This window comes from Streptopelia decaocto (assembly GCF_964273445.1).
Source record: "Streptopelia decaocto genome assembly, chromosome: 17".
NCBI lineage: Eukaryota > Metazoa > Chordata > Aves > Columbiformes > Columbidae > Streptopelia > Streptopelia decaocto.
In genome coordinates this window covers 8,190,728-8,208,514 of record NC_138672.1, presented here as the reverse complement: position 1 = coordinate 8,208,514, position 17,787 = coordinate 8,190,728, and the positions used below count along the sequence as shown (strand labels likewise).

General features: G+C 46.4%; 1 protein-coding gene across 1 annotated transcript in view; it reads right to left on the bottom strand.

Moving 5' to 3' along the window:
- Positions 1-1,454: 1,454 nt before the first annotated feature.
- The window catches only part of CFAP77 (cilia and flagella associated protein 77), a gene marked incomplete at both ends in the record, with an annotated part of 56,333 nt that continues 40,000 nt past the window's right edge, over positions 1,455-17,787 (bottom strand). The window contains 3 exons of the mRNA XM_082067900.1: positions 1,455-1,523; positions 9,077-9,178; positions 10,628-10,730. Of these exons, the coding sequence (XP_081924026.1) occupies positions 1,455-1,523; positions 9,077-9,178; positions 10,628-10,730 (274 nt within the window). The remainder of the gene's footprint in view (positions 1,524-9,076; positions 9,179-10,627; positions 10,731-17,787) is intronic.

Genomic DNA, 17,787 nt, shown 5'->3' with positions numbered 1-17,787 from the left:
CCGTGTTTGTTTGCCAGCCCTTTGCCAGCCACGGGACTCGCTGGAGATGCTGCCATCCCTCTGCATGCCCCAAGGACCTGAGCAGTTGCTGCAGGTGAGCACAGATGCTGTGGCTGGACTAAGCGCTGGATGTGGCTCCAAGCAAACCTCATGCCTGGGTTTCTCCCACACCTGTAAACACTGTCTTTCTTAGCAAGACAAGTCATTTAAGGGCCAGCTTTCTCCCTCCCTGGGGAGGTGGGAAAGGTATCCAGTTATAATCCACCTCTGCCAGCATGGCAAGCCCTACTGTTACCCTCCCAGTTATTTGAGATGGGTTTTATTTAGAAGCCTGTACTAAAAAGAGGGAACCCAATACTAGGATTTCCCTGGTGCTGAGCAGGTGATTTCTTTCTCCACTCTGCTCAGGTGTGGGCAGGGTGGAGTTTGCTACAGCTGCTTCCCTATATAAAGGGCAGATTGAGGCACAAACTGCCCCTAAGGATGAGATGTGGGAGATGCCAGAGCAGCTGGAGGTTTTTTTGTTCTGTGAGAGGTAAGAAAATTTGCCCTTGCAGTTTACTTTGTTCTCGTGTCTTGAGCAATGCAGTTTAATGTTATGAAGGACTCTGCTTTTTGAGGTTGGGGTTTAAAAGTTTGGCTGGAACTCTGGTAGGGGACAAGCCCTGAGCTCAACGTGGCTTCTTAGTGTTAAATGGATGTTAAACGTATTGGTACCTCTCTGAGACTCTGCTGTCACCTGTTGAAGCCCAGGCTGGTGTTTGGCTTCTGTGACGTTGAGTTGGTGTTGGTGGAATCTGAGTTTGTTCAGCAACTGCTTGGAGATGCTCAGCTGTGGGGGATACCAGGTACCAGCAGCTGTTGGAGGGTGAGCGTGGAGCTGGCTGGGGCCATCTTCAAGCAAAGGCATCGGTCTGCGGTGAGGCCTCGGTTTGGCAGAGCACCTAACGCAGGTGTTTGGATGCCTTCACACAGGCAAGGGCTTTGCTGAATCAGGCAGCGGTGGGAAGCTTATTTGGCAAAGAAATGAGGAGGGCTGATGGATTATGAGATATTGTAGACTTGATATCGACTGGGATATGGTTGCATTTAACATGTTTGTTCAGAACAGGCAGTGAAGGAGACTTGTTCTTTCCCTCTGAGGCTGCACTGGCGCAAACGCTGCCCTGTTCCTGGTGTGTGATGTTTCCTTGAGCATGATGAGACTTGGGTGATTAGGCTGAGTAAGGTGTTGTGCATCTTACAGGAAGCAATGAATGGGCCGAGACAGAATAATTCCTCTCATATTTATGATTTAATCAGCTACATCTGCATTAGCATAACTTTTTCAAATCAGAAAGAAATTCTATTACCTATGGCTATTGCAGGATCTATGGGTTGTGGTGTCCAGCACAGGGCTGTGGTCCTTGCTGTGTGGATGCTCTGGGGAAGGGACCGTATCTCACAGGCACTTTTCAATGGGAGGCACTGAACGCCTTTTTACGAGCATCACGACCTGGAAGAGTACTGAGGTGAGGCCCAACCTGTAATGAAAGGAGCACATAGACGATTGGTTACAGTGAGCAGCCTGCCAAAGAAAATAGGTTGTAGCACAAACAGGAAAGAGACTGCAGATTAGCACAAGGGTTTTTGCCTGTTGGGAAAATGTTGCTCCAGCTGAAGTTAAACACTTCACCTGTTTAAAATGAGGACTTCAGGAGATTCTTATTCTGCTTTAGTAACAAGACCCTGTAGTCTTACTATGGTGTGTTGGTTGTCCGATGTTTTCAAATGCTGGTATGCCTTAAGGTGGACCCTAAAATAAATATTTCTTGTTTCCTGCAACAAAGGACTTGTGTGCTTCACTGCAGGGGCCAGGAGCTCAGAGCTCCCAGGGAAGCCCCTGTTGGGGTCAGAGACTTGTGCATGACCTGCCCAAGCAGCCTCCACCAGGAACCTCCTTTGAGGTGGGGAGGGAGTGAAAAATACCCATGACAAATAAACAAAGGGGAAATCGCCTTGGGGAGAAAAGTCCCAGGGCCCTTTGGGGTGAGCACACAGCTATATGCAGCAAACCTATGCAGTGGATGCTGAGTTACTGAGATGTGTGTCTTCATGTATGGAGTGGGGTCACCACGGGGGGCCACGGGCTTTACCTGCTCCGACACAATTCCTTGTGCCATCCATCTGCCTTGCGTAGCTGTGCTGAGCCGCCTGCCGCTTCCCCCACCCTGCTCAGGCTGGCTGGATGTCAGGTTTTGCATATGTAAAAATATACAGCAGTCTTTGCCCTGAAAAGCTTGCTAGTGATCTCATTAATCAAGACAAACAAAGCGTATTTAGCTATTCCCCCTCTCTGGAGGAAGGCATTCAGGTACTTAAATATGCATTTGAGAGCCTAACTTCAGACAGTTGTTTCTGGATGTTTTTGCTTTCTCTCGAGCAGCAGCAGTGACATAACCCTGCTCTGGGAGGCACAACTAAGGTGGGGGAGGCATAACCAAGGGCTGCTGCAGGAGGTGGGCACCCCTGGGAGCTGCCAGGGACCATCCCCAGCTGGGCCAACTCCAGCCCCCCATTAAAGATGCAGGAGCTTTCCCCTCAGAGCTGGGATTGCTAGAAAAATCCAGTGCCTGCAGGTGAAGACAGCTGAGTTGCTTCTCTTGAATGTTCCTCTGCCTTCCCCAACATGTTCCCTGCCCATCAGGGACTGGACAAGAGGGAAATTTCTGTCTGGGATGGGGTTGAAGCCACAGGGGAGGAAACAGCATTCTTTTCACTCCAGTCTTGGAACAAAGCTCCCAGGTGAGAACAGTCACACTGAGCTACAACTGGCAGTAATTAAAATTAGCAGAGCCTTGACAAAGTTGTGAGGGATGCCGGGTTCTGCCCTCAGCATGAGTAAGTGGGAAGCACCAGGTGTAGGACAGGGGACAAGTGCTATTTTAAAAAATGAGACACCCTCTCATAATGAGGGACAGTTGAAAACTATGGATTAGTCCCAGGCCAGTAATTAGAGTCAAGATAAGGGTGTCCTTGGGTCAAAGGTCTTATTATGACAGAGACTGGTGTTGAAAAGTCAATGCCAGTGATGAATCCTCATCTCTGATTCTTCTAATTCATATTTTAAATGATGAACCCAAAGGTACTTCCTCTAGAGACAGCTGATGATTCTACCATTACTCTGACGTGGTTAGGAGCTGTTATGCCAGGATTTTGTCTGAATCGTGGATTTGGAGCACTGGCTGTAGCAGGACAGGAATATACTTTGGAGGCACAAACTTGGTGTTTTTCTTGGCAGGATGATGGACCTGCAATGGTTTTCAGCTGCTGATTAGAAGCAATGTCTTCCTGTTGTTCTTTGCATTTGTTATAGGCAAATTAAAACCTGCAGGACAATTGCAGCTGAGATATTGTAATGATGTCAGCCCTGGCTTCAAAGAATTAAAGGGGCAACTAAAAAAACTCATCATTCTTGAAACCTAAATATATATCTTGGGGTTATTTTCATTTGGGTTTCTCAGTTATTGTAGTGTTTTAAATTGGAGGACTATAAATGATCACTCGGCAAGCATTACTATAACCACATGTATGTTGCAAGAAGAAGCAGGTCTGTTAAGGGAGGGTTAATAAATCACATGTGGGACATGGAAGGCTGAGCTGGTACAGACTGGCTGCTGAGCTGGGGTTTTGTGGGTGCTGTTGGCGTTGGGTGCTGTTGCCATTGAGGTGGGTGCTGGGGTGTGTGTGCTGCAGCTGCTGGGCACACTCAGCTCTGGGGGAAGGTAAAGGAGAGTGACCCTGAGATGGAAGTTTTAATTGATATAGCTGGATTAAACGGTTTGTGGAGGGTGTTCAGAGTGAACCCTGGAAAAGGCTGAAGCAAGTGTTATACTAAGCAGCACCAGGTTCTCCTCCTGCTCTGGAGGGCTCCATGCTTGGCTGTTGGGAAATGTCTGTGCCTGCTCCAAGGCAGCTTCCCAGCCCTGTATGATTTTTCCACTTTAACAACTAAGCTGCCCCTCGCCTCTGCCTGTTTTTTCCATCATCCATTTGATCGAACCCTTTTAGCAGGTGACAAAACACTTTCTTGAGCTCTCTTTACAGGAAACCAATCTCTATTCCTTTTTCAAAACCTTCCTCATTTACAGGAGTCTAACAAATCCTGGGCCTTTTAAGTCCTCTCCTTCCTTTTTTTTTTTTTTTTTCCCCAAAACAATAGTGCAATGTTTGTAGAATTTTTTTTGGTGGTTAGGAGGGAATAAAACACACAATACGGGAGAAGGGTAGAGTGTACACACTGACGTACACTGCACCGAGCATCCCCGTACAGACAAAAACCACACGCGCGCGCGCATCGAGATGCAAATGATTTCCGTGAAGCTATCACTTGTAAAGCTTGACAGAAAATAATGAGAAACACTAAATCTTTTATAAGGTCAACACTCAAGCAGCTGTCAAACAAGAAAAGAATTTAGCGAAAGATCTGCAAAAAACTTCCATCGCCTCATTAAATCCAACAGGGCCGGGGCCCGGCGTGGTGAGGAGGCACCGGGGCGCCTCCGTTTTGTGTCAGTAATTTGCGGCGGAGGAAGAGGGAAGACGAAACAGCCGGAGCCGAAGGGGCCTTGGGGGAGGCTGGGGAATCGTTAGTGCGCCAGGAGCGGCCTCGGCTCCTAATTGGAAGCATTGGGCATTATCAACGAAGGATTTGCCTCGGCTCCCTGACAGCTCTCTAGGCCTGGAATGATAGCCCACTTGTCAGTGTAAAAGACCATTAAAAACAAACCATTTTGATTTAATTGGAGGCGGTGCGCTGGGGGCCCAGGTGAGGCGCTTCATCAGCCGATGTTGGCTGCTGATGCCTTTTTCCCCTTGTATTGATGGTGCTTTTTTTTGTGTTTTCCTCCTCTCCCTTTCAAAAACTGTCTAGGAAAGAGAAAGAGGTGCTGAAAGATCCTTCACAGCTGCACTGAGAGCGGCTTTCAATAGGGTTGTCAACAAATGCCATGACAAGTTAGAGAGAGGCAGGTATTTTTAAAACAGACGTTATTCTGTCCAAGATGAGCTGCGCTCGGAGGTGTGCGTTGGATTATTAGGGTTACAAATACTGTGGCTTTTCCTGGCAATAGCGCACTTAACTGGTTTAATGAATGGGGTTGGTTTTTCTCTTCCCACCTTTCTAATTCCAAGAACGCGTGGAATTGCAGGACAAGAGAGTCCGGGCTAAATGGTCTTTATTTGCTTCAGACCCGGGAAGGTTTCAAAAAATGCTCGGCAATTTTTTGCTGCAGCATTTCATGCCACATGGAGATCTGGGATTTTCTTTAGCTTCCTGAAAATAAGGGCTGCAGATGTTTGCTGGAGTTCACTGGTCATTTGGCCTGGCAATAGTGCGACTAAAGGAGAATTAACCCACTGGAGCTGTAACCGAGCATGTGTCCCTTTGGCAGATGTCCTGGGGTCAGACCAGAACTGGCAGTTTTTGTACCGACCTCAAGCATTTCTGAGGTTTGAATCCTGATCCTTTTCATGCCAGCCAAGAGTTTTACATCAAACTGAGTTGTCAGTTGGTAAAGAGCATCTCTGCAGAAGGCAAAACAGGTCTGTGAATGGAACCTCAAGTCCATTTAGAAAGCACTTCTGTGGAGTTGTGTACAAAACAGTAGGTAACACTGAAACCAATGGAAGGTGTTCACCTGTAACTCAACACAGAGTGTGTGGTTTTACTCTACTGCAAGTTGTGGGGCTGCCAGAACCCCAAACTTGTTCCTCCATAGGTGAATATCTCCATAACAGAAATGAACTTTGGTTGCCAGCAGTTGGTTGTGCTGCCTTTGGGCAGCATGGCTTGGATGCAGGTGGAACCTGCCCTGGAGGTGGTCCAGACTGGAGGGTTGCACAGGGAGGGGTGGTGTTTTATGGTGTGATTTAGGAGATGTTGGAGAGCAATGAAAATGGCAGAGGAATGCCAGGTTACCATGTCTCTGAAGGAGACACGAGGAAAGGGCTGAGCATGGCAGAGGGCAGCATTAGGGTGTGATGGAGTGGTTGAGTGCCCAGGACATGTGCAAAAGGACACTGGGAAAGGCTGGACCATGGAAGTGCTTTGCTGTGATTCAAGCTGTTTAAGCAAAATGAGAAAACCTGCAGAATCTGCAAGAAAATGTAGTGACTGGGACCTGGAGCCTGTGTTTGGTCACAGAATGGCTGTGGTGTGTGAGGTGACATCTCTGCTGTGGTCCCAGTGGAGATATGCAGGGGATGTGCTCAGGGTAGCTGGGTCTCTGCTGCCCACCTGGAACCCTGCAGAGTGTTGTGTTTTCTTTTTGCATTGTGCCTGTTATAGCACTGAAGGCCACTGATTGTCACTGCTGGGCTGGGACCCATCAGTTCATGGTGGACATTGAACAGCCATCAGGTGAGCTAAAATCCCAGCTGAAGGGAGGTTTGATCTGGTGCCATGATGACAGAAAGCTCTTGAACTCATTGTTTTATTCTTTAAGCATGATTTAGGCTCCAGGAGACAAGTTCTATTACACTCCAACTTCATTAAGTTTTGCTGCCCTCAAACCTGGGAGGATAAACACGGTATCTGAAAAGCCAGCCCACCACATGCTGCACATATCAAGCCCAGGTTATTTAGGCAGAATCTATGGCTTTTCAGACAAGACAACAGTTGCAAGATTACATGAGCTGTGCTTGTCAGTTCAGCTCTTCAGACAAAAATAGAGGTAAAGCATTAAAAAAAAATGTGGAACATTTTTGTGTGTATGTGTTAAAACTCAGCTGTTAATTCTGATGAAGGATCAGGCTGTGAGCAGATATCGGATCCCTGGTGAGAATCAAATTCTGGAGCCCAGAATCTTGCTGCAAAGTTTATACAGTGGGGATTCCTCTAATTACTTTCAGTGGAAGTTTACCTGACAGAGCTTTCCCAGGTAACGCGAGGCACACGCGGGAGAGCCGCTCAGCCGTTGACAGAGCCTTTGATTTTGTGCCAGGTTGCAAATTAAGTCTTTTGCCAAGGTACCCGAACACTCGCTCGTCAATTGCTTATCGCTTATTCATATCGCGCATCGAGCGCAGCTCTTTTCATCTGCTCAGGAAGGCAGTGCATGTTGACAAAAGTGGTGTCCAAAGTTGCTGCATTTTCTTTCCTCTCCCTGTTTGGTCAAGTAAACAAGACTCTTCTCCTAGGAAAGCCACCTTGAATGTCTGTGTGAGTTGGAATTCTCTAACGAGCAAAGGAAAAACCCTGGTGTGTGTCAGTGACACATGGTATGTGAGGCTACTTTGACACATGGGTGAATTCTGTCCTACATTGAAGTGTGAGGTGTTACTACCAGAATCCTCCTAGGTTGACTTGACAGAGCCCTGGAAATCTATTGTGGAATGGTCAGCGTTGACTTACTGGTTTGTATTGTGACTATCAAATATGCCACAATATGGAGATGACAGGCAAGCTGGTTAAAGTTTGGAGGGTACTAAGTGTCTTTGGAAACCATAAACTTTCTCTGGGTTGTTACTGATTTGAACTGGGTAAATGTTTATGGATATTCAAGAGAACTCAACCCTGTGTTGAAACTCAACTAAGCCATTAATTTCCTGATCCAAGTTCCATTACGGGCCATGCCTGTTAGATCTGCAAGCCTTCCAGGTTAACGTAGTGAGAAAGGAGCACAAAAAAATCTGCAGAGGCTCTGCAGAACGAGCTGTTCCTCCTCCCTTGGATGCTGCTCCTGGGAAGGAAGGGGAGAGGAAGGAGAAGAAAGGCAGAGAGAAGAAAAGACCCATAGGTTTGAGATCTGTGGCTGGGGGAGGAACCCAAACACAATCAGGGAGGGGAAAAAGGGAAAGCATGAAGAAAAACACAGGCTGAAAAATGAATAGTGATGGTGAGGTCTGGGGTGAGAGGAGCTCTAAAGAGGAGCCTTGCCCCAATATCTCGTGTGACTTACACAATCTGTTTAACAGCGATCGGTCATGTTCTTTCCCTGACACTAGCCGCAGCAGCAGCTCTGTGCTGACAGGCAGCGGGGATAAATGATTACTGACATATGCTAATCGGACAGTCTTAGACAGGACATAAGAGGAATATATCAAGGTGGAGCAAAATACGTTTCTTGGTTGAAACTCTCCAACTTGTACAAGTAAATTAGCTTCAGGAAGTCACAAGGCTTCTTAGTTGTTTTAAACTGTGGCTAGAAACCAACAGCATGGCAAAAAAAAACCAACATCAGAACAAGGGCTGGGTAGAGGGCTGAGGGGCTCTTTGCAGTGGTATCTATCAATGCCAGATATTATTTTGGCCATGTAAACTCCCTGTGGGGTTTCAATGCTTTCAGACTTTCTGGTGTCTCCTTTCCATTCCCCTTGCCCACCTCTGTTCCCTTCCTTTCTAAAATGCCCCCTAGCTCTTCACTTGAAGTGTCCCTGTAATTTACACCACAAACAAAGCCAATGGAATTCAAACAAGTACCCCAGAGCGCAGCAGCATGAGCAGATGAATTCAGGGAGATGTTCCAATCCCATTGCTGGAACAAGAAATCTTCACCTTGGCTCTTATTTGGATCAATTAAAGGAAATGTCATGTACATCTGTAACCTGGCCAGACCCTTTGCTCAGTCTCAGGGTGAATATTGTCAATCAGGTAGTTTAGAGAGGTGTCAAGAGTCAGACTTTCTGGAAATCTCTAGTTATTGGGTGAAAATGCTGCTTGAAACATCTGGTGTGGCTTGAATTAGTTATGGTGAGAGCTGGTAAAATGGCAGGTTACCAAAATGCAGGTTTGATAGTACTGCTCGTGTAGGATGGTTGTGGGGACACCAGCAGAGAACAGAGGCCACCCTGATAATAAGTCATTAGGCCCTTATCTGGGCAACTGCTGCCTATCTTCCAGGGCTTATGGCTGCAAAAATCATCCCATCTGGAAGTCCAAAAGGGATTGAAGTTTTAATACATCCAGCGTGGGAGTATTTTAGGGTCTGGGTCTCAGAGGCAAGAGCATCATGTCTACCTTTGTGTGCTAATGGTGTTATCAGGGCACGTGGACAAGGTTAGAGGGTGTCCTTGAGTTCAATCAAGTGCTCCATACCTTCTCCAAGCGGGGCAGGTGCCAGAAGGACTCCTCCTTGGTGGGTTGTGGGTTTTTTCGCAGAAGTGTTGTGCGAGTTTCACGCGGTTTGCTGTTCTGTAACTAAAGGCAAACAAGAATGGTCTGAAACAGCTGCACAGCTACATCCATCAGGTTGGTGTCGTGCGATGTTGTGATACTGGGACGAACAAGACTCAAAGTCATTTTGGGCTGATGGTCACAAGTGCCTGATCTGGGTAGTTTTTCATATCCATATGGCTAATACTGATGAAAACATACTGGTGAGGAAAACATGAGCAGCTGCCAGCTCTCAGGACAAGTTTTATAGAGCATCCCAGGGACATGAGCACTGCCTGCAGGAAACCCTGTGCTCCAAACCGCCCATCACCAGCTGGGAAAGTCACTTCCACCACCCCTGTGTGTTACTTTCCTGATTAATTGCAGCTTGTGGTGCTTGATAGTCCCAGCACAAGCCTGTGCAGGTACCTGGGGAATGTTTTGGCCACTGTGTGAAACCCTGGGGAATCTGTCTGCTCTGTGGTCCAGAATGTAGGTTTGTGCTGCCTAACTTGGTAATTGGTGGCTGGAGGTTTCAGGAGCTTGATGGAGGGAACTTAGTGATTAAAACTACCAATTGTTAATAGATAAGGTAGGGATGTACTTTCCAACATCCTAGGCTTGTGTAGCTGCTACAGTAGCTGCTAATTAAGAACACTGTATTCTTGTACTTCAACTATAAAGCATAGTTTGTGATGGCAGTAAGCCCATTGAAATTGGTCATTACCATATTAGCATGACTCTTCTTTGAGCCATTAACTAATAAAACAGTCATTGGCTCCTTTTAAATGTTATTACAATATTGGTATAACAGCACAGGGTTGCACTCTAACAGCTGCCAATGCTTGTTGGCTGCTCTGTTGTTTTGTCCACTGTCACAGGCAACCTGAGCAGAGCTGATGCTGTTCAAAGGACAGTCTGCAGGGCTCCTGCCATGAGGATGACATAAATACCAGATAATTTGAAGTGTAATTCTTTGTTACAGAAAGGGCTTTTAGTATTGTGGTGATGCAAAGACAACCAGAGCCTCTGTTTTAAGTGAAACCAGGAATTTAACCGTGTCCAGAGGGATATTGGTGCAGACAGATGCTTAGTGATGGTCAGAAAAGTATCTCTGTGGGACAAGGTATTTAAGCCATTGAAAGGCCTTGGCCAAAGCACCTGCAAAAGTTTGCTCAGCTCCTGTATATATCTCCAGAGAGAAAAATACTTAAAAATGACCCAAGCAACCAACCCTTCCTTTTTGTCTCCAGAGCACTCTCAGACGCACACATTGCAATATGCACAGCTAGTGCTCACTCCCACAGCACCACGCCCCAGGATGTGCTCTGCCTGGAGCTGGGCTCATCTTGGCTGGGAAGCAGCTGGGCTTTGTGTGACCAGCTTTCTAGTGGTCAAGGAGGATGGTTTCCCAAGTGGGAGAAGCCTCTTTGTTGTGGGGTGGGACAGCGGGAGTTTCTGCCTTGTAGCGGTGCTGTGCTAGAGTATTATCACCTTTTTTGTTTCCACTCGCTGGGCTACTGTCAGTGCTCTCTGCTGCTCCATCCACAGCTCCTTGTATCTGTGTTGGAGGATGTCAAAAATGGGAGTGGAAGGCCTGGAAAACATTGAAAAGAAAACAATATAATCTCCAGGGCTAATGCCTCCATTTACCTCCCCATGCTCTGCCCTTTGGAAGATGTGACTGGTGAGAACATGAATAAACCCTTGCACTGGGAAAGGCTTTGCACTGCCACCCTGGAGCTCAGTCCCATCCAGGCTGCCACAGCCATGGCGGCTGCCTGGGAAGAGCTGCTGGGTGCAAAGTGTGTTTTGCTAAAATAAAACTGCTTTCGCTATTAACATATCACTACTGTGGTACGTCAAACAGCTGCAAGCAGATGCAATGATGGTTTGAGTGAGAGGACTAAGTGGTGTCCTAAGCAGTCTGAATAGGATTAAACCGGACTCGATGCAGATGGTGAGGTGTCTGCAGCAAAGAGGGGAGCTGAACTGCTGAGCCTGGGTCTAGTGCCTCAGCTGCACAGACCTGAAGTATTTGCCCCTTGAAACAGGGTACCAGGGAGCATCCTGGCTGGGGGAACAGCAGCAGAGATGAGCTGCAGATAACCATGATTCTGTTAAAAAAGAGACAAAAATAAAAGGCAGCTGCTTGTTGGCCAGTGTCATGTTCAGCTGCTGGGAGCTGGTGTTAACCTGACCAGCTTGTGGCAGAGCTGCAACCTGAAATTGCTCCTTGCAAGTAAGATACTTTAACTTCATCAGCCACTGTGGGAGCAAAACTGGCAGTGGCAGCAGCAGGGTTCTCGCCTTGAGGACAGCATATCACTTATTGCTGTGGTTGTGCTGCTATTCTTTACCCCCAGAAGCAGACACCTGAAGGTGATGGAGAGCATCAAGCTTAAGTTCTATTAGTCCTTGTACCTCTTGCTGGGGAGGGATTTTTCCCATCTTAGCAGCAACTGGTGACAGTGTGGAGCCATCAGCCATGGCTCTGCTCCCACCTGTAGCCTGTACTGCCTTGGGCTGCAGCTCCCACACCAAAAAGGCAGAGCTCTCCCTGCCTGTCTGAGCCAACTGCAAGACCTTAGGGACCGCTGGGCTGCTTCTGGGCCACCAGCTCCACCAGAAGGTGGTTTTCTGCAGAGAGGGCCCGTGTGCCATGAAGTGAGCTGGTGCTTTGTGGCTTTTGGCAGAAGCGGGTCCCAAATCAGTAGCAGTCAGCTTTTAGCAGCCTGGAGAATCTTCGACAATCACGGAGGGTGCCAGCAGCGCGTATGCAAATAGTAACTCTTCTGTTTCTTGTTCCTTCACCCCTGTGGTGACTTTTATTACTTAATTATTGCACACCGCATGCTTCAAAACAGCCTAATCTATGGTCGTGTTTTCTAATGATGCTAGATGTGCGATCTAGCAATATACATCCCAAGGGGGCATTCATATCAGAGGAGACATCCTTCTGCAGACCTCCTGTTTCATAGATCACATGCTGCAGGGCTTTTCAAGGCTTGGCTTACAAATCAGCTGTGCTGCTTCACACTGTTGTCTGGAGACACCCTGTGCCAAAGGGGACACCGACATTTACCCTTTGTCCCCTTTTATTTGCCCTCCTTCCTTTCTAGTTTGGCATTTCGTACTGATCAGAGCAGGGCAAAATATTTACAAAGGATTAAAAATATGTGGCAAACCTGTGGCTGAGTGTGTATTGTCTGGGTGGGTCTCCAGTCTCATTGCATGGTGTAAATTTTGGTAGTCCTGGCACAAGCGCATGGTGCTTGTTTTCTTGGCCTGTCCATTTGCTCTCCAAGGCAGGAGCTTTCCTGGTGTGCAGGAATAGCAGGGAGGGATGCAGGAATACACTGAGCCTTTGTGCGTGGTGTTTGATTATTGTTTTTTGTGGTAGCTGAATGTGTTTTCACATCTCTATGGAGGTGACTTTTACCATCTCCAGTGGACCAGCCAGTTGGTGACTGATTAGCCCACAGCTGGCTTATAAGTAAATGCTTGAAAGGACACATTTGGGTTGATGCTCTTCAGAAATCCTTCCCTGCCGTGTGATTAATCGCATTTAAGTCCTGATCCAGCAAAGTATAGAATCATGCCTGCGATGATACGTGCATGAAGCGCTTCTTTGGTGGGAATGACTCATGTGCAGAGTTACACATGTAAGCTCTGGTGGGGCTGCAGGATGTGAGGCTTCGTCTGGCTTTTCCTGCCTCCTTTGAGAAGAAATACTAAGAAACTGGGCAAGAGTAGGAGGTATCAGGTAACACATTTCTTTGACTAAGGTGACCAGAGAAATTTCAGCCAGGCAGCATTTTCTCTGTAGGTCAAACGCTGATCTCATTGGAGTGGATGCAGCATTTTGGCCCCGGGACTGGCGCTGCTTGGCAGTGCAACTGTATTTCTGATTTGCAGCTGGTCTTTGGGAAAACATCCTCTTGCCTTAGTGTTACTTAAGGACAGGGTTGAACAGCTTGCGTGTTCCGTTTCTTTTTGTCACCCCTCTGAACTGGGAGGATTTTGCTGTAATTGAAGATGCAGTGGGGGCAGCATACCCTGAAAATGCTTATTGTGGATTAAAATCCATCTCGTTTGGAGTAACTCAGATCTCCTTGTTTTGGCACAAGCACCCTGCCACAAAAAGGAAAGGGAAAGAAATTCTGATAGTATATAACAAATTATTTATAATTGTGGAAAAAAATAATCAGATGCTTCCTTTTATAGTCAAATAGTTGGAGCCAGTTCTAATGTTGACATTTCCTAAATATTTTAAAATTTATCTGTGCACATTTTCAAAACTATTATCCCTGAAACACTTCCTGTCTCTTTAATAGAATCTCTCTCTAATTTACTTTCAGGAGTCAGGGTACAGACCTATTTTCAACTGAAATGACAAGCGCCTGCTAACTTGGTTATACAATGTGGTATGCTAGTCTGCCAGAAATCTCTTGGAAAAGAAGCTGCAGCCTCCTAATAGGCTATTTTACTGTGAAAACAATGTTTAAAAAGTATAATAAAGTATTAACAATATTAAAATAAAACAGTGTAGGCCTTAAATGAGCTACAAACTAGTTAAATCTATTCTATTCAATATGAGCCTTCAGTGCTTTGCAGCTGATACCTCAGAGCTGGGATTTATCTAAAATGAAGGCACCAGGGACATGCAAGAGAAATGGTAATTATAATTTGCAAACATTAGGCTGACACTTTTTTTGTGTATGTGTGTATAAATCCTGACAGCTGTGATTTGTGCCCTGCCAAATAGTGCTCTACGGCGCTGGGAAGGGCTCACTTTGTGGCAGGCCGTCCTCAGAGCAGCAGCTCATTAAAACTTTGGAGAAGGAGAAGTTGCCGAAAACAGGAAGGCGTCAGAACCATCTGAGGGACTTTTGGTACACGCTTGTTGAAAGGTGTTTGAGAAGAGAGCCTTGGGTCTGACAAACTGGAATTTTAGTACGCCTTTCCGTTCACAGTGGGGCAAAATAATTGGTCATCAGTGACTACTAATTTGGTTTAGTAGCCAGAGGCGGTTTTTTTCTTCCCAGAAAATCAATGACAGTGCTGAGGTCTGTTCAACGTGCTTCAGCTCAAGATGGGTCCTCATTTAGCTCTTGATGCTTCTTCCACTGGAGACAGCTATTTTGTTAAAATGAAATTAAAATCTATCTATAATACTGAGCTCGGGGAGCGGCACCCGTCAATGGCACGCTGCTCTAGAGGTTTCAAGGTTGTCAGTCTCCCCTCAAACTTATTTTCAAAGGTTTATCTATCAACTGGAAAAAAGATAATTGGCAAAAGTGGATACAAAGGACTTTGCTCAGGAAGGGGGTTGCTTAAAAGGTGCAGTCAATTTGATTGCTAAGTTGTGTTGTAAAAGGATAAAAACTTGACTTGTGATCGCCTTTTTCTTACATTATTTGAAAGCAAAGGGGTTTGTAAATATTTTAGCATAAACTTGAGCCCTTGAATTTTCTGGGTGTCCCCCCCGGCTCCTGCAGAGCTCAGGACGGGCTCTGGCAGCGGCGCAGCTCTTTGGGCTGCACCAAAAACACTGCTCCCATTTCAATGGCAGCTTAGTGGCAACAGGATCTGGCCCTGCACGGGTGCGTACGCAACAGATAAATCATGTAACTGAATTTTTTTTTCCTGTTGTGATATTAAACCTCTGTTAAAACACCACTGGATATCCTGAAACTTTAACCCCTTCTTGAAAGGTTAATGAGGTTTCAGTGAGGTTTGGTCCTTGCTGGTGTTCTTCCATTTAGGATGATGTGTTTTTGCTGCACAGCCAAGATCTCTCTTTGGGGTTGACAGCTGCAGGGGTCACCACCTTGTATCCCTTTCTTGTGTACTTCATGATGGGGAGGATTTGCCCTGGAGTAGCGGTGTCCATACAGAGATCTTCCCCTGGCTCGCAGCCGGGTGAGCCAAACCAGCTCATGTTGGTTTCTTATTGGGAACTGGTTTGTTCTCCAGCATCTCTGGAGCACGTGGCTCCTCGGTGCAGCTGGTGCAGATTATCTTCAGCAAATAAAGCACAAGCTGGGGTCTGTGATGCTGTTCAGGGTCTGTGATGCTGCCTCAGGGCTTTGGGGTACCACTGATGCAGGCAAGCAGTGAGACATTAATGCTCAGCTCCCTCTGCCCTGCAAGGGGGCTGATAGCACAGGAAAGCTCTGATTACAGCTCCCTTGGACTGCTATATTGTCTCCCTTCCTCCCTCGTTACTGATGGGTTGGAGCTAGCAATCTATCTACCACTAATTTGTCTCTGTGTAGCCCAGCAGGAATCTGGGGCGTGATTACAGCTTTGGCCCTCGTGTGAGAGCCGGCACAGCCCCAGCATCGCCCCGCAAACTGCCTGGCTCTGCCTTGCCTTAATTGTTCCCCTTTGGCCAGTGGACCTGTCTGTTCTAACGAGGGCAGCGAGGAGGGCCGAGGTAATTGAAGCACTTAGCCACACTCCCCAGCATCGCCTCCTGCAGCTAATTAGGAAAGAGGGCCGCTGGGCTCTTGGTTATTTCTTCTAATTGTTTGTGGGTTTTGCATAAGGGTGAATGGCAGAGGAGGGATGTGCAGTTGGTGGTGAATTCTTGACTTTGAAATTTGTATAAAAGGTCACTTACAATTTGTTAATGCTTTCACAAGAGTGAATTCAATTAGCGGCTCCGGTGGTTCCCCCACACGTGTGGGTGTGTTTGTAAGGAGAGGGAGAGATGGCAAAACAGTGTGTGAATGTAAAGGCTCTTCATTTTCCTAAGGAGCTTGTGGACTATACAGTGAAGTTATTGGCCCCTTACAGCTTTATGGTCCTCTAAACAGGTCCTGGCAATAAACCCATGGAGAGGCCTGAAAGATCATTTTTAAATGATTTCCGCTTGTCCTCACTTTCCATTAACCACTGAAGAAAATAACAAGAGAAAAATGGGTAGAAAACACTCAGGGACCAATTTTTGTTTGTGTTTTTTTTGCAGTCTTTGGGATGGGAAAAACTCTCAGTTGAAATGGGGGGTCTTCCACCCGCCCGGCAGCTGCAGGATCCGTGCCATCGAAACACTGATTACTCTGAATTTCTGAAGCTTCTTTACAGTGCTTGTAATTTGGATGGGGAGATAACAATATAAATTATTTCACTGTGGGCAGCCGATGTGGCAGTGGCTTCTTCTAAGTGTCAGAGGATCTGTTATTTTGCTCAGAGGGCTCGTATGTATAGAACAGTAAAAAGAATAAAATCCATTGTAAACATGCACTTTAAAAGATTTATCAGATGCTCATAGCTGTACTTAGGAGTACACATGGTTACAAGAGCACCAATTTGCTTTACTATTCCCTCCCAGGCCTGGAGTGAGATGTTTGCTTGGAATGGTCCTAAATGCACACAGGGAAACATGTATCTTGCAGGGGAGATACTGAGCCAGCTCTTACCCATTAAATACTTGGCTTCAAAAGCTGGAATTTGTGTATTAGCATTGATTTTTGGGTTGAGGATGCCATTTTGCTGGCTTAATTGGAGATAATTTAGATTTGTCTTCACCGTATTTGCCTACTGATTGGAAATCTGCCGTTACCCTCTGAGAAACTCAGGTGGGATGTGATTATGGGACCTCTGCCTGGAGGTCTCAGTCCATGGCCGAGAGTGAACAATGCTCAGGCTGCAGCCATCAAGAAATGCAGAATATCCTGATGAGATTAATAAATAAATAAAACTCCACAAAGCTGAGCAAAACAAATCAAAGAGCAAGGTCTTCCCCTTGACCTCCACCCTGTGCTTGAACCTCTCTGGCTGGGTGGGAACATGACTTTGTTTGAAAGGAAGAGATGTCAATGAGGGCTGAAAAGCTTTGCTTTCACAAAGAAAAGATTCTGTGGCTATTTCGCCCTCACCCAGGTTTTCATTGCATGGACTGCAAAAGTTTGCAAGGGAGGAAGTGTACTTGTGGCAAGAAGTAGTTTTAGATGCTAAAAGTTTTGGTAGGAATTTTTCAGGCAGCTGTAATCCATGGAGAAAAGCCCATGGACAACACTCTATGTGAGAGAGTAAATTACTTTCCTAATCAGTGTAATAAGGGACCTAAATCTCCATTCCTTAGATCTTTTTACCCAGCTCTGGGGTTGACGTGCAGGACCTTGAACCTTATGCCAAACCATGACTTGGCTGTTTATTTTCTCCTAATGCAGGAGCCTGAAGCAATCAGAAACTATTACAACTGCAGTACATAACTATGCTGAAGGAAACCAGTATCTTCAGAGTGCACGCAGGATTTTTGACGGGGGTACCAGGTCTTTCTGCCCACCCAGATGCTGCGGCCACCCGGGCACAAGGCAGCGCAATCAGGCGATGAGGTGTGAGCTCCGCGGTGGCCGATGCACCCGCAGTGATGCGAGCGTGTACCCAGCCTGGAACGTCTCCAGCAGGAGAAAATGATTCTTGAAATAGAAATTGTTATCTTAGCCATGTGAGAATGGTGGCAGACACACAAAGTGCTTTTCTGCTGTGGAACTGGATAGGATATGCAATTATCTGAACTGATAGGAGTCCTATATTTTTTTCTCACTTGGTTGCATTTTTGTGGTGCCTTCAGCCTGACAGTGATTCCAGCCACTATGTTACATTTTTATGATTTGCATTGTCAGTGCTCAGATTTTTTTTTT